Source organism: Suillus fuscotomentosus (genome assembly GCF_016647785.1).
Source record: "Suillus fuscotomentosus strain FC203 chromosome Unknown F5891scaffold_20, whole genome shotgun sequence".
Classification (NCBI taxonomy): Eukaryota; Fungi; Basidiomycota; class Agaricomycetes; order Boletales; family Suillaceae; genus Suillus; species Suillus fuscotomentosus.
In genome coordinates this window covers 640,306-664,258 of record NW_024539532.1, presented here as the reverse complement: position 1 = coordinate 664,258, position 23,953 = coordinate 640,306, and the positions used below count along the sequence as shown (strand labels likewise).

The 23,953-nt window shown below is 48.4% G+C and overlaps 8 protein-coding genes across 8 annotated transcripts; 3 read left to right on the top strand and 5 right to left on the bottom strand.

The window, feature by feature from the left end:
• The first annotated feature begins 425 nt into the window (after positions 1 to 425).
• On the top strand, positions 426 to 2,717 carry F5891DRAFT_1028204 (monooxygenase). Its single transcript, XM_041361463.1, has 10 exons — positions 426 to 573; positions 631 to 1,016; positions 1,127 to 1,177; positions 1,228 to 1,475; positions 1,511 to 1,545; positions 1,596 to 1,728; positions 1,776 to 1,845; positions 1,901 to 2,116; positions 2,173 to 2,289; positions 2,349 to 2,717. The coding sequence occupies exons 2-10, from the start codon at positions 841 to 843 to the stop codon at positions 2,584 to 2,586; spliced, it is 1,284 nt and encodes a 427-aa protein (XP_041227405.1). The 5' UTR covers positions 426 to 573; positions 631 to 840; the 3' UTR covers positions 2,587 to 2,717.
• Positions 2,718 to 3,251: 534 nt separating this feature from the next.
• F5891DRAFT_1028192 (uncharacterized protein) lies at positions 3,252 to 4,908 on the bottom strand. The gene is made up of 3 exons (XM_041361462.1): positions 4,698 to 4,908; positions 4,080 to 4,641; positions 3,252 to 4,014 (listed from the first exon to the last, which is right to left on the bottom strand). Exons 1-3 carry the CDS (start codon positions 4,733 to 4,735, stop codon positions 3,616 to 3,618), a joined length of 999 nt encoding a protein of 332 aa, XP_041227404.1. The 5' UTR covers positions 4,736 to 4,908; the 3' UTR covers positions 3,252 to 3,615.
• Positions 4,909 to 8,276: 3,368 nt separating this feature from the next.
• On the top strand, positions 8,277 to 11,006 carry F5891DRAFT_232763 (amidase). Its single transcript, XM_041371024.1, has 15 exons — positions 8,277 to 8,442; positions 8,526 to 8,694; positions 8,750 to 8,836; positions 8,893 to 9,014; positions 9,066 to 9,133; positions 9,186 to 9,508; positions 9,567 to 9,681; positions 9,734 to 9,993; positions 10,051 to 10,139; positions 10,196 to 10,247; positions 10,302 to 10,321; positions 10,379 to 10,470; positions 10,520 to 10,703; positions 10,760 to 10,841; positions 10,897 to 11,006. The coding sequence occupies exons 2-15, from the start codon at positions 8,665 to 8,667 to the stop codon at positions 10,954 to 10,956; spliced, it is 1,584 nt and encodes a 527-aa protein (XP_041227403.1). The 5' UTR covers positions 8,277 to 8,442; positions 8,526 to 8,664; the 3' UTR covers positions 10,957 to 11,006.
• A 1,684-nt stretch (positions 11,007 to 12,690) lies between these two features.
• On the bottom strand, positions 12,691 to 14,254 carry F5891DRAFT_1187305 (arginine biosynthesis bifunctional protein ARG7; the record flags this gene model as incomplete). Its single annotated transcript, XM_041366819.1, has 4 exons — positions 12,691 to 12,726; positions 12,779 to 13,025; positions 13,084 to 13,175; positions 13,226 to 14,254. 4 exons carry the CDS (start codon positions 14,252 to 14,254, stop codon positions 12,691 to 12,693), a joined length of 1,404 nt encoding a protein of 467 aa, XP_041227402.1.
• Positions 14,255 to 14,416: 162 nt separating this feature from the next.
• On the top strand, positions 14,417 to 15,694 carry F5891DRAFT_232556 (ribosomal protein L35A). The gene is made up of 5 exons (XM_041371023.1): positions 14,417 to 14,832; positions 14,997 to 15,120; positions 15,176 to 15,240; positions 15,305 to 15,398; positions 15,451 to 15,694. The coding sequence occupies exons 1-5, from the start codon at positions 14,819 to 14,821 to the stop codon at positions 15,472 to 15,474; spliced, it is 321 nt and encodes a 106-aa protein (XP_041227401.1). The 5' UTR covers positions 14,417 to 14,818; the 3' UTR covers positions 15,475 to 15,694.
• A 2,407-nt stretch (positions 15,695 to 18,101) lies between these two features.
• On the bottom strand, positions 18,102 to 18,260 carry F5891DRAFT_916183 (uncharacterized protein; the record flags this gene model as incomplete). Its single annotated transcript, XM_041373708.1, has 1 exon — positions 18,102 to 18,260. A coding segment is annotated over one exon (159 nt), but the record flags the coding sequence as incomplete, so codon positions are not given.
• A 595-nt stretch (positions 18,261 to 18,855) lies between these two features.
• Positions 18,856 to 19,852, bottom strand: F5891DRAFT_979306 (beta-lactamase-like protein; the record flags this gene model as incomplete). The annotated part of the gene is made up of 3 exons (XM_041376869.1): positions 18,856 to 19,163; positions 19,218 to 19,450; positions 19,500 to 19,852. 3 exons carry the CDS (start codon positions 19,850 to 19,852, stop codon positions 18,856 to 18,858), a joined length of 894 nt encoding a protein of 297 aa, XP_041227399.1.
• A 1,268-nt stretch (positions 19,853 to 21,120) lies between these two features.
• Positions 21,121 to 23,468, bottom strand: F5891DRAFT_1221482 (mitochondrial ribosomal death-associated protein 3-domain-containing protein; the record flags this gene model as incomplete). Its single annotated transcript, XM_041369436.1, has 10 exons — positions 21,121 to 21,717; positions 21,773 to 22,013; positions 22,068 to 22,212; positions 22,273 to 22,552; positions 22,606 to 22,698; positions 22,747 to 22,858; positions 22,912 to 23,013; positions 23,066 to 23,155; positions 23,207 to 23,280; positions 23,339 to 23,468. 10 exons carry the CDS (start codon positions 23,466 to 23,468, stop codon positions 21,620 to 21,622), a joined length of 1,365 nt encoding a protein of 454 aa, XP_041227398.1. The 3' UTR covers positions 21,121 to 21,619.
• Between the last annotated feature and the right edge of the window lie 485 nt (positions 23,469 to 23,953).

Genomic DNA, 23,953 nt, shown 5'->3' with positions numbered 1-23,953 from the left:
GTTCGAGCCATCTTCGGCGAGCTTCGGGATGTTAAAAAGGTTTGAATTGGTGCTGGGAGTCGACAAGTCCATGGAGGAGACAGGGCTCATAACCTGTGGAGGAACGATACACGCGGGAGGTTTTACGACACGCTAGAACAAAGGTACGAGTCTCAGTATTCGTTTCGAATCTCTATTAACAATTGTTTGTACCTAGAACAAAGGTACGACTAGATGTACGTCAGCGCTTGCGCTCGAACGTTACAGTGGGACTTGTACTTACGTCTCAGTATTCGTTTCGAATCTGAGACGTTTCGACGAAAACAGCGTCCTCTTATACGGTGAGTCTGCCAGCAATAGCTTTGATGAAAAATATATACTTAAAGAACGAAAAGATTGCCGACGTTGACACGTCGTCGACGTTCTCCGTTTGGAGACGCTCGCACTCGATGTGCTCTATTCTTCGGCCGTATCGTCCTTTCCTTTCTCAGCTCTCTCTCTCTCGGCCTTACTTCCCTCGGACACATCGGCTCTCAACACACGTACAATCAAGCAATTAAACCCGACGTTACTACGGCGTAACGATGACACAGGGTGAGCCCTTTGGTTATATGACGCCCATGTCATCCACCTCACATAATGACACAAAAGACGCCGTCAACCGCGACGGAGTGTTACTCGGTACCCCCTATACGGGTGTAGATAAGGTGCTCCGGCGATTACATTTTTGTGATCCAGAGACTGTTAGTCCGCCATCGTAATGACCGACCATCGCTCCGTCCATCTTCGGTATAGCGTGGCGCACGTGCCCCATTAGAGTGTTTATAATACAAGGGTTCGCTATTGTGTCAATCAACTATCATGGCTGAACACCAGGACCACGGACCTCTTCCTAGCAGTGACGTTCGTGCCACAGGAATTGATGTGATCGTTGTCGGCGCTGGCTTTGGAGGTATTGCTTGTGCGATCGAATGCAAACGGAAGGGTCATCGCGTTATGATCCTGGAGAAAGTGCCTGAATTGAAGCAACTAGGTCAGTGGCTATCGCACATCTATTGTTCTCATCTGATAGTGGAATAAAGGCGACGTGAGTCTCTTTGGGGCGATGATACACAGATCGAGGACTGACAAAGTGCTAGCTGTTAAGCCTCGGCCCAAATGCTGGTCGCATCCTGGCCAGATGGGGCCTCCATGAAAGGTACAGAAAAGGCCTCATTTTTTTGATCAAAATAATTAAATTTACAACAGATTATGGGAGGTCTCCCGTTCCGCAGACGCAATGCACCTCTATGACTACCTCGGAGGCCTCATTCAAGTACAAAAGATGACCTGGCCGCTCTTCGGAGCGTTCGCTTACAATGGTCATCGAGGGCTTCTTCACGAAATCCTGTTTGAGCATGCGAAGTCCTTGGGCATCGAGATTCGCATGGGACATCAGGTCGTAGAATACTGGGAAGACGAAGCGAATGGAAAGGCCGGCGTCAAAATCCAAACAGGTGAAATTTTGACGCCGATGTCATCGTTGCTGCAGATGGAGTGAAGAGTTTGGCGAGAAAATATGTTATCGTAAGTTTTGATTTATCCTGCCGGTCAACTTACCGGTCAACATCACGAAGGGGTATCGCGACAACTCAAAACCTTCTGGTTACGCTATTTACCGGGCGTGGTTTGATGCTGAAGAGCACGGTATTGTGACAGACCCATTGACAAACTTCCTGACTCACGGGGATCAGTTTCACACGTGGGTTGGTAGGTAGGGTTTGCCCACCAGTTTTTTCATCGCTCACTCCTCGTAGGTCAAGACATGCACGTTATAGCGGTTTCCTCGCGCGGGGGTAAAGCGATTTGTTTTTTCATCACTCACAAGTGCGTCAATCGTACTTTTCGTGATATTCAGAGCTGAATAGTAATAAAATTATAGAGATAACGCAGCTGTTGATGGGGACTGGTCGTCCCCGGGTAAGATAGAAGACATACTGGACCTTGTGAAAGACTGGGACCCGCGGTGCGCTGCCATCATCCGCAAAGCTCCTTCGTGCATCGACTGGAAGCTTCTCGTCCACGACCCTCTTCCTACTTGGCTCAGCCAATCTGGTCGCGTGGTATTGATTGGCGATGCGGCTCACCCATTTTTGCCGTAAGGAAGTATGGGTGATTGATGGGGAGCCCGTTTGCTGAGCATGTGATTGGCAGATCAAGCGCGCAGGGTGCATCTCAAGCCATTGAGGATGGGGTAACGCTAGCGGTTACGCTGAACCTTGCTGGCAAAGACAATGTTCGATTGGGAACGAGGGCATGGGAATCGATTCGGTATGTGAGATAATTTGATACCAAAAAAGATGACTAAACTTCTGGATCACATTGTACAGGTACCAACGGGTGTATGATGCACAGATGTTGGGTGAGAGTACGCGTGAAAAATGGCACGGGGCGAAAGTGGGTGATTCGGGGGAAAGCTTCGAGTTTCCCATGCCAGAGTGGTTGATGGCATTCGACGCTGAAGCCCACGCATATGCTGTTTACGAGAGAATAGCACGGTCTATAGTTAAAGACGGGTATCGTCAGCCGTGTCTAGAGGAGGGTGAGGAGGTGAGAGAAGCGGCATAGGTAAAGAATCAGAAGTTTACGAGTCTTGAGCGGATCGCTAGTGTCGATGGAGGCGAAGAACGAGATATCGCCGTTGTATGTCCTATCTAGCATTGCATCACCCCTTTTTAATGAAAAGTGCCTGGTTTAAGTTGTCGTTTGATAGGCGAATTTAAAGGGACTGCTCTGCCTCATTAATAGGGACTTCTGTCACGTGAAGACCTCCACGGATCAAGAGCACGGAGTTTCGCCTTCTTTCCAAGGTTGAGCGAAGTTCCGGTGGTATGTTCTTGCGGGCCCGTACAAGGACCTGGAAGCACTGAAAGTGTACTAGGAGCCATGCGTCCTCGGAGCAACGCCGTGAAGCCGGGATCTGCGACGACCCCTCCGTGGAAATAAACCGTTATCATGTTTAAACTTTTGGGAGATTTCCGGTATAGATTGTTTCATCGTGTCTTCTTGTGGCAAGCTTCGTGACTGCTAGTCCTGGTCAACGTTAGGCCGACGGCAACCCGAGGTATAATCGGTGATTGCGCGCTCCGGCCCGTTGATGTCAGTACCTGGAACGGAGGCTTCCGGTGTTATCAAGCGCTGGCTTAGTAAATTCTGCTGCGGATGCTCTTGACAGGCTTTGTCAGGGTACGATCAACTGATCGCGTTCCACTCATCCATATATGGAAATTCGATAGTGCGGAAGCAAATATTTGATAAATTGATCGCAAGATCGACGGTCCCATGTACACGTCCAGGGGTGCAAAAGGGTATGCATATAAGAATACAACCAAATCTCCAAAAAAATCGTAGGCGTACATGTACTATAGCTAGCTAGTCGTTTTGCAATTTTATATACGAAAACAATACGAATACTGCGAATGGTATCTCAAACTCAAATAATTACGACGAATGCGGTGACCTGATGGCACGTTCTAGCCATTAATCCAAGAAATCGGACTAGTCGAGTAGCGAATAAGCAGGCATAGAAGCATCAACTTTTAGGTTATTCGTTTTCCTCCACGGAGCTCCGGCCTATTACGGGAGAACGTTCCTCCTTCATGCCACCGCTTCATGAACGCTTGACGAACGCATATCTACGTGGTGCAACCGTGGTGGTGACCGCTGACGTCCACTTTCATGTCCACGGTCTGCTGACGGCGCGGAGTAGGACGTCCGTCCAGCTGGTGCATCTATCCAAGATTGGATCTCCGGCAACGTGTTCGGGTGCTGTGATCTCCTTGAGTCAGGTACAGACTGAAGAGGGGCAATGGAAGGGTGTGAAAAATGGTAAGGCGCCAAAGGGGGAACGTGAGTGGAGATTGGTGGTAAATGCGTGGTTTGTGGGGGAGTCCTTGGCCGCATTGCCGTCGTCGCTAATGCGCCCCTGCGGTGAGGAAACTGATCCGGTCGAGACCGACCATGAGTCCGCTCGAACAACCCACACTTGTTGCACAGCTGCGAGTGAACGGAATTTGGTCATCCTACCGATCAACGCAGACAAAACAAAAAGGTAAACTTACTACTTTTCCAGGATTCAAGTTAGAACGGCGCCACGTAGACGTGTCCGTCGTACAGCAATTGAAGCACCTTCTACGGACACGGTCGCTTAATTTCGTAGCTGCATCGTCCGTATACCCAATTGCATGGTAACTTTGACCCGGAAGTGTATACGGCAGCTGTGAACTGTCACGTCCACTACTCGCAGCACTGTGTGCCAATGCTGGGCTCGAATAGGAAGAAGACACATGGTATGGGTGGGAGTCATGCGAGTATCTGTGCTCAGGATGAGGACGTGGGGTATAAGAATAGCTGTGGGAGACCCTTCCCGAGTCTCGGACTGGGTCATGCGGGTAGGGTCTAGACTGCCGAGCCATCTGATCTTGAGAATAATAGGCATCAGAGTAGGTTGAATGTGAATCAACAGAACGATCAGTGGGTGATCGGCGTGGCGCCGGGGAAGATACGGATGAACGGTCTAATGATGAAACGGATAACGAAGGGGAATGGGACAAAGTTGCAATTGGTGGAGGAGATGGCCTCCTGTATGAATGATCATAGTCGTAATCATAGTCGCGACGATGACTAGTAAAAGGTTAGATAAATCAATTGAAGAAAAGGAAGTGATGAGGAGTACGTACGAGGACGGCATTGGCATTGAGTCAACGCGGTGAGGCATTTGAAGGGGAGGAAGAACTGGATAAGTGGGTGATGATGAGTGGTGTTGAAAGACGAGGGAACGCTCTGATTTATGCAGTGGCGAAGATGTCGAAACCTGATATCAAATCAACATCAAACTTGGCACGGCCATAGAAGTATATAAAGAACTAACACGGCGCTGATCTAAGCTGGGGTCTTGAAGTGTTAAATTTGGAGTCAAAGCTGTTTCCTGAGATCTTGATTCTGAAAGTGGGTTAATATTGTCCGGTGCAGGAGCGGGTAGTCGGATATCAGGAAGGCGATGATCAGAGCACTGGTGATGACGAGATTCCCTTAATATATAAATTGTTAGTATAGGTTAGATAATTTACAAAGTATTCGACTACTTGCCATTCATCAACTGAGTCCTGCGGTAATACGGGAACGTGATCCGACATGGAAAGGGGGAAGCGGAGATCCTGTTGTACGAATTTCGGTCTATGGACAAGTAAAAAGAAGTTGAACTCAAAGAATTCACCCAGTAAAACACTTTCATTTTAATTTTATCTATTACTTACTTGTTTTACCTATAAATTACTTTTAGTAATCGGACTTTCAAAAATAGTTCCATTCACGGCTCACGCGGCTCGCTCTCACCGCGCTCCTGTAATCTTTCGATTAACGCGAATCCCCGCGACTCCCCTCGGATCATCTCACCAACGTGCCATCTACATCATCCCCGCCCCCCCCTCCTCAACACAAATTCTCATCATGATTGATCAAAACTGCCACTGCTCGACCTCGGAATGATCGTTCGTCTCCAACTTTTCAACTTGCTGCGATCCTGTGTTGCCTTTGTTCTATATTTGCTTGCCGGGTTATCATCTTGATCGCCTACCCTATCACAACGACCCTGTACATCAATCAGATTCCGAAGCTTTCATTTTTTTTTTGATTTGGTAGACTCTAAATGGATCTCTCCTCCCCGTGCCATACACTGTGTCCCCAACTGCTGTAGTAGCGCCAGCCCATCACTCCTCCACGTTTGCATCAACGCCCATCATGATGGCTAATCATCATCATCCGGTGTTTCATGGATGACGCCCGTCCAGACTCTTACAACTAACACCTCACGTTCACGAGGTTCCCGTGGTTTTTTACTCACCCCATCAAGGCGGATCACAGCGCGCACACACTCCAATCGTCTTTTAATAATGAGCCCAGTTCTCTCGGGCATTTTCTCCCGCTTTACAACGACCCTTGGTCGTCACCCTCAGTTAGGCATCATTTTTCTTTCACATGAGAAATGTTCATACCACGCTATCATCTCTTTCCGTCGGCCTTGAAAAACAAAGACAATTGACACCTTTTTCGAACGTGACAATGCAGCGGCTTTACGCAGATAAGCTAGTGCCATAACGTCCTTGGCATGGCTTTGCGCCCCACGGACTGACAAACGAGAGTTTGCGAAGTTGTTGTATGCATAAGGCACGTCCCTGAACAAACAGCGGCAACAATACTAGTAAATGTATTTCCAGGAACGCCACTGATGATAAGTTGAGTTCGTCTCAATGTCTCAGCTTATTCTCGTGGTTGTTTTTGCTCGAGTTCAGGTTTCAACTGACGAGTACTCTTTGACACGGGTTTTGAATTCACATTATACCTGTCCCATTGTGACATTGTTCTATTTGTGGCTGTCTTTCTTCTCCCCGCTGACATCCATCGGGGCTACGTATACCTGATTGCACGTGGGTCGCAGGCTGCGGGTCCGTACCTCAGCCCTAGATCATGGATAGCCCCGGGAGCAGAATGACTCGGTCCGGAAACATCTTGTCTTCCTGAAGCCATCCATCCCTTCACACATACTGTATTAACCGATACCGCATCAAGCATCCAAGTACAGGGCAGGGGCAGCTCCATCAGCAGCCTCATTGTCTCTACTTTGCAAGGAATCGATCGATCGACGGGTTTTCAAGTTAGCCTGTCATTTCTCCTTTGATCCAGCGTTTGAGATACTGTCGTCACGATTGGGTATAAATATCACCTCCCCTTCCGACTCCATCATCGAGATCATCCGCCTATCTGATCCTGCGCTTCTCCGTATCTCTTGATCATGATGCAAAGTGCGACCGCTCGCCCAATATCCCAAAGAGGCATGACAAAAGCTGCATCTTTCACTGGTAGCAACCGCTCTCGAGGCGATGGCCGACCAGCACTACGCCACAGGAAATGCAAATGTTGCAACGGCGTTATCTGATTGAATGATTCTTTCAACGGATATCGAGCATTTTCTGTCTGTGCTAGAGGGTATTGGGGATGGTAAATTCTAGCGCACATACTGCTGTGGGGATAATGATAATGCGTTCAGGCACTGCCTGCGCTGTCACCAACCGTATATGGAACGTGATAACGGACCCCGTTCCTGCGCTATTCCCCACACTGCAACGTATACTTCATACTGGAATGGAAGTGGTGTTACCGCCCACGGGCGAAGTCGTGAGCTGTGGGGCTGCTCTAACCATGAACGTCACACTGCATTTCACGAGGCGTCGTACGACGTCCCTGGAGAACGTGGAATATAACCCAATCAGTGTCAATACGTGCTGAATGGAAGTGCGCTGAGATGCCTGGGAACGTTGCCGTGTTCGCGGAGAGGGCATGAGAGAGAGGAAGCGATCGATGAGATTGCCGCCCGTTCCTTGTAGTCGTTATGAATCGTGATATCATCATCAGATACGGAATTGTTGCATCGTATGTACCGGTTATCAATCACATCTTGGACAGAAATACTTTCGAAATCTGATGCCGATGAGGCGGCATCACTGATGGGCCCCTTTGAGGCCCCTCGTAACGTGAATCTTCGGTATGTATAGCATATTGCGTATGGATCCGTGCTAGTCATACTACTTGATCAGTCTCGAGCTAATCTCCAAATAGTCAACGCAAAACAAACATCACCCGAATGCCATGCTCAACTGCGTCCGAATCATGCTTCGAGAAAACGAAGGCATACGTAAATTCCCTAGAAGTGATAACGTTTCATCTTGTACGCGAAGAGTTGGAGAATGAGGTGTTTTGGGCCCATCTGCCGTGCATCGAAGAAGAGAGATTCGTGCATGTGGCCATGCCGGCGGCCGGTCACAGACGGCCCGCGGGCCAATCAGGCTAATGCAAAGTTCAGCTTTACATCTACTAAACCTACGCAAACATTCTACGCTGCCGACGTCGCCATCAGCGATTCCGGCAGTTTCATCGTCGCGGATGCATCGCGACATGTTGCCGACTCGGAAACCCTCGTGTTCATTCAATTCGCCGCAACAACGAGAAACTCCAGATTCTTGTGGCAAAAGCCTTATTAACTCAGTTATGTAAAGGTGCTCTATCGCGCCGGTGGCACGAGTGCAGAAGGTGAGAGATCTACAGCTCCTGCAACTGATCACTTCCGCAACTCGTCCACAAAGTACTATGACCTGGCACTATCCGGAACCCCGCGGAAGGGCGCTGTCTTCAAGAACATTCATTTGTTGTGTCAAGGAGTTCCTTCACTTCCTCTCATTTCTGTATCCAGAATTTCAAGCCACGGCTTCGGCATACCGTCAAGCCTTGAACATAGCCTTGGGTACCTGGTCACGAGGAGGGAGCATCATGCTGGAGATAAGATCACGTAACTCTTATTTGGGTGTCGATGCCACGCGACACCTCCTGATGATGATTCCGCCAACTGGTCAAGTGTTTCATATGCCTCATGTACGTGCAGAATAATACTCACCTTATCGCTGATACTTGCGCCGTATGCTGACAACGATTTTATTCCATGACATGTCCTGAAGCTCATGGACAGTATATATGACGGTACCAGTGCATGAGCAAATTCTGCGTGTGGAAACAAATTCTTCAGCATCATTATGTTTGCGATCAAGCTCAGCTTGGTGTTTTCGACGTTGCTGTCGGTGCGTTCCGGGCTAGCCTATGTCACTTATGGAATCAGTCCCAAGAATGGTATGCCAAGACCCGTGATCTTCTATCTCGAAAACTAATAGTTGTCTTAGGACAGGCCCTGCCGGACTTATTATACGCGACAATTGACGATCTCCAATCTGGTCTTGCGGCTGGCACGTTCACCAGTGTAGACCTCGTCAAGGTATGGGAGTTTTCTCTTTTATTTCGATCCATTTCGATCCTCTCTTTTTTTCAAAGGCATACGTGGCTCGTATAGACGAGGTCAACCCTGTTTTGCATGCGGTCATCGAGACCAACCCAGATGCTCTTGCGATAGCAGCATCTCTAGACGCTGAAAGAGCGGATGGATCAACCAGAGGGTATTTTTATTTATTCTGATCTCCACATTCCTCAATCTGATTGTTTTGTAGAAAGTTGCATGGCATCCCGATATGCATCAAGGACAACATCGCGACGCTTGATAAGATGAATAACACCGGTCAGTGACAAATACCGAATCTATTACGCCGCTTCAGCTCAATACGTATTAGCCGGCTCCTTTGCCCTGCTTGGTGCGATTCCGCCGAGCGATTCTACGGTCGCGGCAAAGCTCAAAGCTGCCGGCGCAATCATCATCGGGAAGTGTAATCTCTCTCAATGGGCCAATTATCGCTCGTCAAACTCAACGAATGGATGGACGTCTCGTGGCGGTCAGACTATGGGTGCCTACTACCCGATGCAAGACCCATCAGGATCCAGCAGTGGTCCTGGGGTCGTCTCATCCATCGGTTTGGCTGCTGCTGCTGTGGGGACCGAGACATCTGGCTCTATCATCTCTCCTTCAAGCAAAAATAGTTTAACTGGAATCAAGCCTGTGTGTCTCCATGTCTGCTTTGATCTATGGATCTATACAAACTGTATTATTATTTCAGTCTGTCGGATTGACCAGCAGATACCTCGTTGTCCCGATCTCGCAGACTCAGGATACCATCGGTCCCTTGACGCGAACAATGATGGATGCAGCATACATCCTGTCCGTAATTGCAGGCGCGTTTGTTTCTGATGTGTATCAAACCTATCGATCTGATGATTTCAACAGGCGAAGACTCCCACGACAACTATACATCTGCTATCCCATTCGAAACTATTCCCGATTATGCAGCCGAGTGCACTAGCGAAGGTCTACGAAATGCCAAGATTGGCATCCCGCGCAACGCCATAACGGTGTCTTCAACCAATGGTCCAGAGATTACAGCATTTAATGCATCCATCGACGTTTTCAAGAAACTTGGTGCTACGATAGTGGATAATGCTGATTTTCCAGACCTCGCTGGATACTTGAACTTTACTGGGGCGGGTGTGAGGCTCTCACTTAATTGTTGCTTTTGAGAATAACTCACAATGTTCCTCGCTCAGTACACTACGGATCCGGTCGTCGGTGCTGACTTTGCCTATGACGTCGCAAACTACTTCAATGAAATGACAACCAACCCCAACAATATTGTGTGCGTTGTCAGACTCTTGATCACTTTTCGTCGCTCATTTATATGCTGCCTTATAGAAACCTTCAACAGCTCATAAACTTCACGGAGACATACCCTCCAGAGGACTACGTGCGTTGCGTGACTCACAAATGTGTTATTATTAACTAAGTTTATGTTGGACAGCCTGATCGCAACATTGCAACGTGAGTTGACCCATCATGATGGGATCTAATTTTCTTCACCTTTTTGAATCGCATCAGGTGGCTTGGTGCTGCGAGTCTTAATATCACCATGGGAGATGCTGATTATTATGCTGCGCTTCTTCAACAATATTATTATGGATCCAATGCCAGTGAGTTTCAGCGGCTGATGTCATCTACATTGCATGACAACATACCTAGCAATCCTTGGTGCTTTGGAAACGTATGATCTTGATGCCCTAATCATTCCGAGCTCGATGTCACCAGGATATGCAGCCATCGCTGGGTACCCCATCGTCACAGTCCCGCTTGGTTACTACCCCGCAACTACAAACGTTACCTATAACTCACGTGGCACGCTGGTAGAGCTAGGGCCGAACTTCCCGTAAGGCATGGTGTTCTTTACCTACATATCGAGTGCTTATCTCTTTATTTATCTAGCTTTGGTTTGTCGTTCTATGGTAGGCGGTTCAGCGAGGCCACCCTGGTCAAGTATGCTTGTGCCTTCGAAGCTGCTACCAACGTACGTCCTGCAATATATTCTTGCTACTCGGAGCTGATTGGTGGTCTCTTGTTAGTACCGCCAACTACGGGACCCTTACATCATCCCCAACATTCAGCTCGTCGACGTGATGTAAACGTCCATAGCTGATGTTCTCAGCCGACAAAGATGGTCTCCCCCATCCTGCAAAATTGCTGCTGTGAACGTATAGACGTAATGAAGGATAGGGCTCCCGATTATATCACATTGACTTTCACATAATCATGATACGCCCCCAGCTGTATGCGGGGGATCTTACTGATGAGTCGGACTGGAATACTCGGCCCGAATGTACACATCATATCGTTATTCCCAACAAACGTGTTCAGAATCAATCGCAGATGACCTCGTGCTACATCAAATCTGGCGCATCGCATCGCAGCATACAGCAATTACATCGGTTTGCAATTCTGTTTCCTGACCGGATGTCGCTACGCGGGGTTTGTTCGGATGGATCGTATCGATGAGATAAGTCGAAGGTCGATGAAATCGCTGTGCGGGGAACAACATGTAATACCTCGCAACCTGGATGCGGCAAAACCAACAGTCACGGCGTACACTAAGTCGAGGCTGATTTTGATTTAGCATTATGGATTTCAAACGCATGCGATGCCGTCCGCGTCTTCGGTCAGCCGTAATCAACAGCCAACCCACAGACATGGATTAGTAGTTTTGCTCTTTAGTTGTGCACGCACAGGACGTTGTGTCATAGTAAACGCAAGTCGTTGTCTACAGTCTTGTAGGAACGGAGTCTTTAATCAAGTTAAGTACAAGGAGAGCAACTGCTGTGTTTTGAATTATGATTTCAAGTCACTCCATGGATCACTTTCCTAAAGTATTGAAGCCGGGTAGAAATCATGTAGTCGAAGCACTACGATAGTATAATTTGCAAATTATCCGGGCCGTTTGGTATGTATAGTGGTCCTTGGGGGTGAGGACATAACACACAAGACAAACCATCAGCATGCGATTCGGCATCGACGGTGTATGAAGCTATGGGATATGTCCACCGCCGAGAGTCGATGCAGCCCAGATCTCATGGACTTAGCTATCTCAAATCTGACCCCCTTCGTATTGATACATTTTTCGCTCCCAGAACGGTGTTAACCGTTATACAGGATATCGAGGACAAAATAAGGGAATCCTGAGTCAGGCAAGTAATATCAGTTTCGGTTCTTCTTTCCAGACACAGGACCCACAGCTTTCGCAAAATGCCTGTATCCTGTGTGCATGGAAACCTTTGTTCATACTACTTCTGCAGATGCGGAGCGGCCTGGACAGCTTATAGTGTTCGAGGGATTGATCAGGATGCTGATGGCTGATCTGTAGCACGTTGGGATCTATGGGTTGGTATCGATGATATCAGGGATTGATGGAAATCGTGTATTGCGATTCGCTGTATTGGGTGTAGTTGAGACGCTCACAGGTGTTTACAAACACGAGGCGTCTTGATTTTTGAACGCAAGCTCATGTCACGCCCAAAGTCGTACTGGTCTGAAGTTCTTGCACACGCCACCACGAAGGTAGTCATCAAAGCTTTGCCGAGTAAGTTGGAAAACATGGAGATTCCCGCCGAGTCGAAGTTCTACCGGACGCGACACAGCATGCGCCAAAACAAATAGGACGGATCGAGAGCTGGCAAAGGTCCAGCGTGATCTTCATGCCTGAGATGCTCTTGTTCTCATTGCACAGCGACAATCAAATGCACGGCCACAGTAGTGTCGACAGTATATCCGAAATCAAATCAACGGCTTGCAGATCCCACACCCCAACAGCCACGAGAAAACATTGATATCAAGCATATCGAACAGAACAAACACAGCAGACTCCTTCAACTTCTATAATCACCATTGATGCGTACATACTCCTGTGATCACGAATCAGCGCCTGCGTCTAGAGGGAAAACACACGGAACCTACATAGCTGAAGTCACACGTCCAATATTGGGCGCTCTCACTGCCCAGGCCGAGATCCACCTTGATTTCAAAATCTTCTTGGCTTAAGATCTCCTTCGCGCGCACCTCATCCACTAGCTCGGGCTCGCCGCGCACTAAAACTGGAAGTGGAGTGGTACCGTCTGCCGGAACAAATGTGACATTCACGCGGTAGGGGTCGATGGGTGTGGACAAAGGAACAGAGCCAGTTGCTGCAAGGATACGGCCCCAACTGAAGTAAGTTTTGTCCAAATCAGTGGCAAGTCACGATCAAGGGTGAACTGACGTACTTTGCATCCTCACCATACAATGCAGTCTTCACCAGTGCTGATGTGCTTATCTTCGATGCGACACGATGCGCATCGGTAAATGTCGGTGCTCCCTGCACAGATTAGGCTAATGGAACAGATGAATAACCTTAGGACGACCGACCTCTACGGACACCGTAACAAATTTAGTTGCGCCTTCACCATCACGAACCACAAGCTGAGCCAGCTCGGCGGCGAAGGACGTAAGTTCCTTACGGAAGGCCGGGAACAGAGGATCGTGCTCCTCAATCTCCTTGGTCTCTCCAGCAGCAGCTCCGTTGGCGAGAACAACGATCGTATCATTCGTGGACATTTCTCCATCCACACTGATAGAGTTGAAGGAACGCTCGACTGCATACGTGAGTGCAGACTGTAGGGCTTGCGGAGAAACTGCAGCATCTGTCAAGATACAACCCAGTAACGTAGCATGAAGTTGGCCGGGGTTAGTGGGGGGACCCATGTTAGGATGTATCATGCCAGCCCCCTTGTCCATCCCAGCCATACGGAACGTCTGTCCGCCCAGGCTGAAAGTCCGAGCACGGAGTTTTGGGAATGTATCAGTGGTCATGAAGGCTTTTGCCGCACGCTCCCAGGCTGCGAAATCTGAGCCAAGACTAGAAGGTACAAGAGACGAAATTCCGGAGAGGATCTTGGAAATGGGAAGATTTTGGCCAATCACACCTGTCGACATTACGACTGTATCGTGGCTGTCTTTGACAGACTCTGACTGGGTTCGTTTGGGGAGAAGGGCATCGGTGGCCTTGACCATGGCCCAAGCATCTTCCAAACCCTGTTTGCCAGTCACTGCGTTGGCACATCCACTGTTAGTCACGATTGCACGAACATGGCCAGCGCTTTTTTCAAGTACATCCTGGCTGACGAGCACCGGGGCAGCAAGGAATGCGTTGCGAGTGAAGCATGCCGCTGCGGAAGTAGGTTTTGAAGAGGTCGAGAGTATAACTGTTAGATCAAGAACAGATGGATTCTTTTTCACGCCGCAATGTACACCAGTCAGGCTATAGCCAAGTGGAAAGGAAGCATCTGGAATTTGGACATGATGACGTGCTTTGGAAGGTGCAGGTTTGGCTACGATAGTTGGAGAGGAGGATGTAGAAGAGAAGCGCCGCCAAACTGAAGGGCCAACCCGATTCATTTGGCAATCAAACTGACTTTGAGCTCACTGAGGCCTTGGAAGTATATATGTGTAGGGTGCTTGAAAGTCTGATGCTGTGGTTGGGTTATAAAGTCTCGACTGCTGTAAGCCTAGGATTAAGGGCCGGACCAAGGCGGCCGGACAATAAAAGGCCTGGCCAGTATGATGAGCACCTGAAGTCGCCATGTCTTATTGTTATTATTATTGAGTTTTGAACACCGAAGACACATGATAAGTCGAGAAGGATGTAGTTTCATTCTGTGGTAAACTGCAATGCCATCGTAGAACAAGTTCTACTACAGTCAGCTGCTTATACAAAACGAAAGCTTCTATGTCCCATCGCTCCGTTACTCGACAATGTCTGGTAAAGACGTCGTCAAGTGCAGCACTAGACGTCTGCAACGATGACTAGTAGACTACAAAAATATTTGACGCCCTTTATACTTTGTGAAAAGTGACATAGTCACGTGTTACGTGTTACTACACTGTGACGTTGTCACGCTACCTTCCATTCATCCTCAAGTTCAGCGACCTCGACACGGCGGAAGATTTCTAGACGGCAAAATGGGTTCAACAAGGTCAGTATCTACTTGGCTTGCTTCGCTGTGTCGTATTTGCGTACTCCGTCGGTGAAGATCTCGGTGGATGGCTTGCAACAGGGTGGATGGCTTAGATCTGATACGGATGAAGTGCTTCTCGGTGCAAGGTCAAGACTGTACTCATGTTTCCTCTTGATGCACAGGCTCTACTCCAAAGGACGCGTCCTCAGCCACAAGCGTGCTAAGCGCAACACTCGCCCCAACACCTCCCTCATCCAGATCGAGGGTGTCACAACGAAGGAGGATGCCCAGTTCTACCTCGGCAAGGTACGCATTCATTCCCCTTTTCTACACTCAAAAATAGACTCAGTTGTGTGTACAGCGTGTAGCATACGTCTACAAGGCTAAGAGGGAGATACAGGGATCGAAGGTTCGTGTAATTTGGGGGTACGTCTGTCCGTTATTTGCAACAGTAGTGCAGTTGGCCTCATAACTGTGTTTGTAATCGCAGTCGTGTCACCCGTCCGCACGGCAACTCCGGCGTTGTGAAATCAAAATTCAGATCTAACCTTCCTCCACGCGCATTCGGTGAAAGCGTCCGCATTGTGCGTCCCCCTGTTTCCTCATTGCCCAACCCTTATATTGACTCGAATGTAGATGCTGTACCCCTCGACAGTTTGATTGTACCACCCTCCTGCTTCGCATCTTACGTATTCATATTGCGTATGACATGTCATATGAGCCGCATGCACACTATAAAACGCATCCAAAGACACGTCTGATTGGAATTTTAAGTTACAAACGGCTCCTAACCTACCCTTTTACTTTTTCTACAGCATGAAACGTTATCAAATGTGTGGACGTCCGTAAATTCATGTTGTTGAACCGATGGTTCCTACTGCCCCCCTGCGGCAATCCAGCTTGTTATTCAAACGCCGTTTTCAAAAAGAGAATTGCCTGCACATGTATGACAACTAGCTGGTGATCATGTCCACATTGCAGCCAGGAAGTCATCCGTGCCCAGTGGCGGTCCAGTGGGCTGCCAAACACACCATAGCCGATAGCTTCGCCTGCTGAGTAGTGACAACCGTCATGGTTGGCGTTCGGCCTTGGCAGTGATCATGATCACTCATCCCTTACCGGCACTAGGGCTGGTGTTTGGGGTTTGTGCAGTGGCAGTGTGTAATCATGCGGTTTCGCCCATCCAACCGGAAAGAATGCAAAGCCACAATCTCAGCACAGCGAATCGTCTGTTTGGAGGAAATGTCCGGCTTCAGGAGACAAACACCTCATTCGCAGATAGACGCTTGTAGAGACGCCAACGTTGAAAATTTCCAATACCTGACAGACGCCATAGGCGAATCAGGCTGAGGCGAGCTGCTTGCAGACTTTGCGATAGCAAACGTCACTAATATTCAAGTTGGTGGTCAGTCCAATAAAGGACTAGTCGCTGCTGCAGGCGTAGGATCCCAGCTTAGTAGACTCCGTCACTTCGTTTGAGAAAGCTCGCAAACGTATGTCTCAATCGAGGTTGGCGTATTCTGGTATGTATTATAATATCGCAATGGGAATTTAACTGTACTTAATCTAAGATGGCCTTCGGGGTTCATGCTACCATCAGCAAGAACAGTACTTGTGCGTTAATGAAGGGCATCTCCACATCTGGATGGAGTAATTGACCCAGTTGGTCTATTTGTGGCTCAATGAGAGAATACCCTGCGGCTGCAGCGGGGTTGAGGGGGTCCGGAAGAATGCCCAGGCGACTGTTGTCTAGCAAATCCATCACCTCCGGATTTTATCAAACCTACATGGTGTTAAAGGGTGTTGATGGCAGAAAAGACGCACGGAGAAATGGCTGCACTCGCAGAACGGAGCATTGAAGAACACTGCCAAGCCCCAAAAGCCCTTAATTCATCGTTGTAAACGGGCATGAATAAATAATTGGGGAAGCAACCCCAAGAATGTTGGCGTGATGGGGCAGAGCAGCATCCACTCAAGTGCCACCAGCCCTCATGGTTTGGATGGCGATGCTGCTTTGCATTCATACAAGGGCAGTGCTCAACAATATTTTGTGAAGCTTGTTACTGACTCGGATTAGCCTGTACCTGATTAGTGCACTTAGTTCCATCAGATTGATCTCGCAGTGACCAGCCCGATCACCTTCATATAGGTTATCACCGAAGTACAACGTCCCGTATTCCACGGAGAATTGCAGTGCTAGCAATGTCATCCAACGCTGTTCGCCGAAATGAAAACATCATTTTGCTGCAAATGTGCCAATGGAGCATTTGAGGAAAATAAGACGCAGAACACCGTTGCGAGGTCAAGACATAATCACCTCCCAAATAAAAATGGACTGACTCGGATCTTGATACGAACGTGGGGCGCCTGGCCAAAGATTTGATATAATGATTACCAATTTTAGTGCCCTCTGGTAGTGCCTTGTTCATTGGTCTGATGCATCAGCCAGATGTGGCATGGACGGCGGGGGTAGGACTCGGATCCTGTGGTCTCTAGACAAGTAGCATTGACTTGTGGTACGGACATTCCCGCCCGTCCTTCAGAAGTTCAGCCCACATAGGGCATGTCAATAATTGAGCCGCCTGGTAGCTGGCTATGAGGATCTGCGCTTAGTAGTCCATCCCATGATCAGACTCGTCACATGTTTAGTGATTTACAACGGCCTGGACGTCGAGGAAAATTTGAACGATCGGATAGAAGCGGTAGCCTGAGGCAGCAAACAATGCGAAATGTCACTATTTTATCAATAGTGAGACGCCGTGCACCTCACGGTGTGATGCACATCAGTTGTCAGTGTTTTGGGAGCCATTGGGGAGTTGTACCTGTTGGCCAATATGCTGGATGTTCTAAAAAGTCGGTTAGAAGTGCTTTGCTTCGAACTTTGCCAAATCATTGATCCCGAAACAAATGGGAAGAGTTTGTCACATTCGTCGTTCCTTTCTATCGCGAATTCCACTTCCGAGGGACATTGTCAAGATAGTGAGGTATTGTTTTGTAAAATTCTCAAGGTGATGCCGTCTTGTCATCTTGTGCATTGGAGCGCTTAAACTCCCATGTGTGAAGATTTGCAACGGTTCGCATGTATATTAAGAGTCAGTTTTATGGTGTTAAGTTTGAGGGAGGTGAGTGCGAGATACTGCACCATTCGTAGGTGCGAATGTCGGTATTTGCGATAATTGTGCACTGGCAGTGGTGCGGTCACTTCATATGGCCGGAAGGGAAGAAAAAACTGTAGAAGTCGGGACAGCCGTCATAAGTGAAGCGACCAAGTTGTGAATGCCTCGAGGTGCTATTTCTAAGGAATGGTGATCTGCGAATTTGTTAGCATGGAACCCGCAGTAAATATAGCTAGAGTCTCGTGGAACGTACTTCGTTTTCTCTAGGACAAATGCCTCGCCAAAGATGGGCAGCAAGTGAGCTGCGCGAACGATCGTGTCGACATGCACTTCTGATTGGGAGCTCCGGAGTGTCCGGCTCCAAGTCGTCGAGAAATGATGACTTGACTATCCATATTCCATTCCAAGATCGGGCTCGTCAAAGAGAAGCTTGAACGAGTGTACCGGAGAACAAGGCACAGATATCTGAATTACAGCCATAACGGAAGGGGGAAAAGCATAGCACACGGGTGACTTGAGTCCGTGCCATGTATTCCATCCTCGCCATTAGTAACTATAAGCACCTCAGTCTCGACGGAACGTACTATTTTGAGTGCCTAGACACCAGTAAACACTATTACAGTGCGTGTTAATGTCTAGTTGTCGTAGCGAGACAATGGAATGGACGTACCCTCAGGCCTCGATAGAACGGACTGAGTCGGAAGAGGCGCCGGTAGGGAAATAACTATATATGGTAGTAAGAGTCCGTAGTTGTCAATCATACTCCGCTACCCGACGTCATGTGTACTCATGCACCAACACTACTTTGTTCTGTACTAAGCTATCCACGCAAATTCTTCCGTGGCAAGCGAGGCTCATTTGTCTTTCAATGTGAAGGTGTGCTTGCACGTTTTGGTGCAATACTACAGGAGTCATCCACTATTCATCACATGATTATGTGCGGTAAAAAGACATCTTTGTTCTTGTTTTCTTGATACCAGTATATATCATGTGAAATCAGAACCTGCACCCTCGGAACCTCTACAAGTGACCTCATTCTACGAATATTCTCCTCTGCGGCTTCCTTATCTTCGCGCACACACATCACCGAGCACGTATTCGGGTCGACACGGTACGCAATCTGCATTTTCCCCGTGATAAGATCAGGGTGATGAGCCGAATCTGCACCTAGCAGGATCCAAGCACCATCTTGGGAAGTGCGCGCAAGAATGTTAATATGACCGTCAACATGCCCTGCAACAAACAAGCCTAAGTGATGTTCCCTAGTCCCATGCGTGCACTAGAGACCTGATGCATCAATGATATACGTGCTGTCATCACCGAAGATATCCATTGCGCAGGGGTAGGGACCGATTGCCACGTTTAGGTCCAAAGTTGTGATGAAACACAAACGGTCTTCCGGTACACGAACAGATGTAAAGGCTGCAGGATTGTGGCAGGAGCCAGGGTCCGCTAAAGCTTTCTTCGATCCTTCCCCGAGCACAAACTCGGCTGTAGTAAATAGGGAGGGATCTCCAACGCTGATGGAAATTAGGAAATCCATACCACCTTAGACGCTGAACGGCTCACTGATCCCAATGGAGGTGACTCAAGACTACCACATCAACGGAGGAGGGTTGAACACCACCCGCCTCCGAAGACTCTGCCGCCGTCTGCTTTACAGTAGGCAAGAACCTTTCTGTTGCAGCAGGCGCAAACTCTTTTATGTCTCTGTGAATCCCTAGGTCGAAGACGACTCGTTTATTGCTCTTCGAGTGACGTAGGAAGAATGCAAGCGAGGGGTAAACTATCGGTTCGTCCGGTTGATCACCAGCAAGAATTAAGTCCAAAGGGACGTTCATGTGTCCACCTTCAAGGGCAGATACATACATGTACGTCTGTTCATCAGATGGAGCGGGAAGTGAAAGCGTTTCTCCGGACATCGGCACAAGTTAGGATGAAGCAGAATCAAGACTCAAACGTGCCCTATAAGCAAGAGATGACGTTAGCGGACGGTGTCAGCGAAATCGCCGTGTCTCTCCCAGTCCAAACTTGACAGCATAGTAGCCTGTTTGACGCTAAACCAGGAACCCCAATCACAAACTGTTCAATTAGTTGAGTTGCGAAAGAGCGCGAAGTCCCTAACACCCTACGACCAAGGGAAGGGTGGTAGGACAAGCACTCATAATGAGGGGAGATGAAGCGGTAAGCTGGAAGCAAATCCACCGTAGACCAGGGAGAAAATGAAGCAGAGATAGGGGGAATGAATTATCTTGGAGGTGGAGAAAGATGTAAGGCCTAAGGACAACGATCAAAGTAACAGATCGACGTCCAGCGCAAATTCAGGACATTACAATGGACAACGAGTACCACGACAAACTATCCCACGAATGACAGACGGCGACTCACCGTTGCTGGGCGCCAGGCCACTCTAAGGTACTATGGAAGGAGTGCGCAGACGAACGAGCAAAGCAGGCACCACAGGTCCCATCACAACTCGCAAGGTCGCTCGAGATGCGATACGGTCCAAACGGGCAGCGGAGATCCTTATCAAATCAGCAAATCAACGGCGAGTAGTTTAAAGAAAGATTAAAAACGGACGCCGATACCGTTATGACAAAGTCCCCTCTACCCGCTCATATGACAGCGAAACCCAATGGTACTAGTATACCCCTGATGACGACTACTACAGAACCATCGGAGTTCGGCCAGAAGTCGATGCGACTTCTTCACTGTATTAATAACTCCAAACCTGGCCTCTGGTGTGAATCCTGATAGTGCTAGAAAAATCAAGATTGCGGGTTGTGAAAGACGAACTGGAGCGGATCAGGTAACACAAAGGAATAATGAATGACAGTCACTGTACAACCAGTTCTCAGACAGTACACGCGCGAAAAAAAACACAAGTCCAAATACGCATTGTGCCCTTGACTCGAACTGTGCACTGCAGGAGTCGGAGATTCTTGGACGATTTGCACGAGCGAAGGCGTTTGTAGCCTAGCACGAGATACCCACTTCTCGTCAGGCGCAGAATGAAAATGTTATATATATGCATCAATTCACTTTACGGAAGAAGGCGCGGACACACCTGTCCCAGCTATTTGTGCATTTGGCCGCGATATGCCACGGACATGCACCCAACAACACACAAAACGAGAAGGAGATCCTAGATGGCATCTATGACTTGGCATGTGTTTAGGGTAAAATTAGCGAGAGTTCATGATATGTTATATTAGTGTGTATAAAGTGGTGGACAAAATGGTATGCTTAAATACGATGACGTAGCCTCAATGCACGAGGAGGAAGAAACAGGAAAGGTCATGAGTGATTTCATAGGCATCGACCATTGGGAACCTGTTCTTGAAAAATAATGATAGTTTCAAGCATGGCCGCAGCCTTTCCCCATGATGGGCGCATGTGTGCGAACTTGAATGGAATTGTGAGCACCCCATCGAAAACCCACCGGATAACGTATTTCTCGCCATTCGATAGCTAGCGCAACAAAAGGCGTAATCTGTCAAATTGCGTTCAAGTTCGCACATCAACGAACCACGCTAAAATTGTGCGAGGTTCTTCAAGTGAGACCCCATTACGGCTTCTAGTATGGTTCTGTAGACAAGCACTCCCTGACTGAATCAAGACACCCTCATAAAAAGGCAACATCAGACCATCGATGGTGCGCACCCAGATAACATAAAATGTATGCTTTACTATGCTGACATGGACGACAACAATCCCTTCCAAACAAACGCTCTTGCATTCCCGCTAGCCTCGCTATATTTTGTCAGAAATAACTCATCATTGGGCTCTGTTTTAGATTGTCAAACCCTGACACAAACAAATGAATGAAGAACACCACTCACTTGAAGGCACTGCCCGGTCCTTCATCCACACCTCGAAAACCGATGCTGCTTCGGGCACGCTCAGGCTACCGGGTACTGCCAGCCTCTCGAGGCCGTGGGCGTATTCTACGAGCTCCGGTTGTCGCTTGACATATGGTCCACAGGGACGGTCATGCTCGAGAGAAAGAGCTTCGCGGAGCTCCAGAGGTAGTGGGAATGTTGTGTTACCCATCGAGAGCGCGCCAAAGACTGCACCACGGGCCTAATTTTTATTACATTCAGATAACGAGGCGCCCAAATTTTCATAGGCACTTACAAATGACTTCTGTCCAGATGCGTACTCGAGCAGAAGGCGTGGCATTGAAAGATGGTACGACTTGATAGCCGAAAAATGTTGGTCACGATAGTGCGACTTGCAATATAATGCCTGGAAGTCATCAACCGCCAGAAGCACCGGGAAACTATGATCCATCCGTTGAGACTATGCTTGTCTTGGACACGGAGAAGACGAAATGGCTCACATTGTCTGCTTCCCAATTTCTTCTAGCACAGCACCAAGCACTGTCGGAGCATGACCCTGATCCTTGAGGCCAATATTAATGAGCTCCACGAGGGGTGTGCCAGGGGGCACCGGAGGGCGACGTTCTATTTCTATCTCGGTTTGGGTGCGTAACTGTTCAAGCCGGAGTGCATTGACCTTGAGAAAGCGCTGGAGAGTTTGATAAGCAAAGATTGGCTGAGAGTATGTTCGAGTTCGCATATCGTAAGTGTGGGCAGTTGTGGAGTTGACAAGATTAGTTGCTATGGGAGATATCAGGGATTAGCCTTGTAATAGAAGTCTGGAAAACACAGACCTCGAGGGATGTAGAGGACTAGCCAATCGCGAGCATTGCAATACTGTAAGGCTTGCAGGAGAAGATAGCTCTTTCCACAGCCCTGGGGTCCAGCTGAAAAGATGTCAATGAAAACCTGTGACAGGTATACTAGAAGCGTACTCAAGACAACCCTAGACTCCTTGCTGTTCTTATCACTTGCCGCGTCTAACTTGTTAATTGCGTCGATTGTCACAGAACGTATAACGCTGCAGGGCTTGGAAAGCAGGCGGAACTAAAGAGCAAACTGATCAATTTACCTGTGCGTTAATGTGACATTCCACGAACCTCAACAAGGATATTTCTTGGTAACCCGAAGATACGGAAGGGATCATTTTCATTATGGGGGAATTTGAGTGCTTGGGACTCGGCAACCCTCGTAAGCATTTCCTGTTAGGAAGCATCAATCCAAACATACATGGAAAAGAAACTTAAAGCATACGGGATGGAATGACTGCAAGGCAAGGGTGTCTGGACGATCACTCTCAAATAACGGATGCGGAAGTTGCGAGACGGGCAACGGTTGGAAGGCCTAACGGACGGAAGTCGGGCTATGATTAATATTCAAAGAACGAGAACAGACCATCATTTTCTTGTCCTTCTTTGCATGTTCCATCTGACCCGAAGAAGTGTTCTTCTTCCCCTTGAATCCCTGCGCTATAGCCCACATGCATTTTGAACGTGCAATATTAAATCGACGTGAATGCGGACTTACAAGCCTGCTTTACGATCTGTCCTTTCTTTGGCTGTGTTGCATAGCTACGCGTCTGAACGAGCGGACTCGTGGACGACGAAGCGAGCAGTTGGCAGGAGACGCGCTGGCAGCGCACCGAGAGCGTCAACATTGCAAGACGAGTAAGTATGAACTTCCAGTATATGAATTTTGTTGCGATCCGAGTCCCACCCCTCTTGAAGGGGTTATTTAAAATCACGTGTTCCGACGCGTCGCCAAAATGTTACTTGATTTCCCAAAGTGTTTGAAAGTCCAGATTCAACGTTTCGTAATGTCGCGGTTACCGCGCCTAAGGTCTTCTCCAGACCCGTCAGACCCCCCAATCTCTTCTATCACCACTACACTAGGCTTCTCTATGTCGACGTCGACGTTGGGCTACAAACGCAAAGCAGAAGATGATCTGGATGCAGAGGCTCTTGATCAACCCCGCAAACTCCCAGCAATTGGTAATGGTGCCACAGCTCGTCCTCTAGCTGCAAGCCGAAGCGCTCTCAATAGACCAACCACAAATCCAGGCCCTGTGGCGAAACAGCCGTCAGGTCCACAACGCCTCACAAGACCCGAACCACCGAAATTATCAACCTCAGCACCACGGCG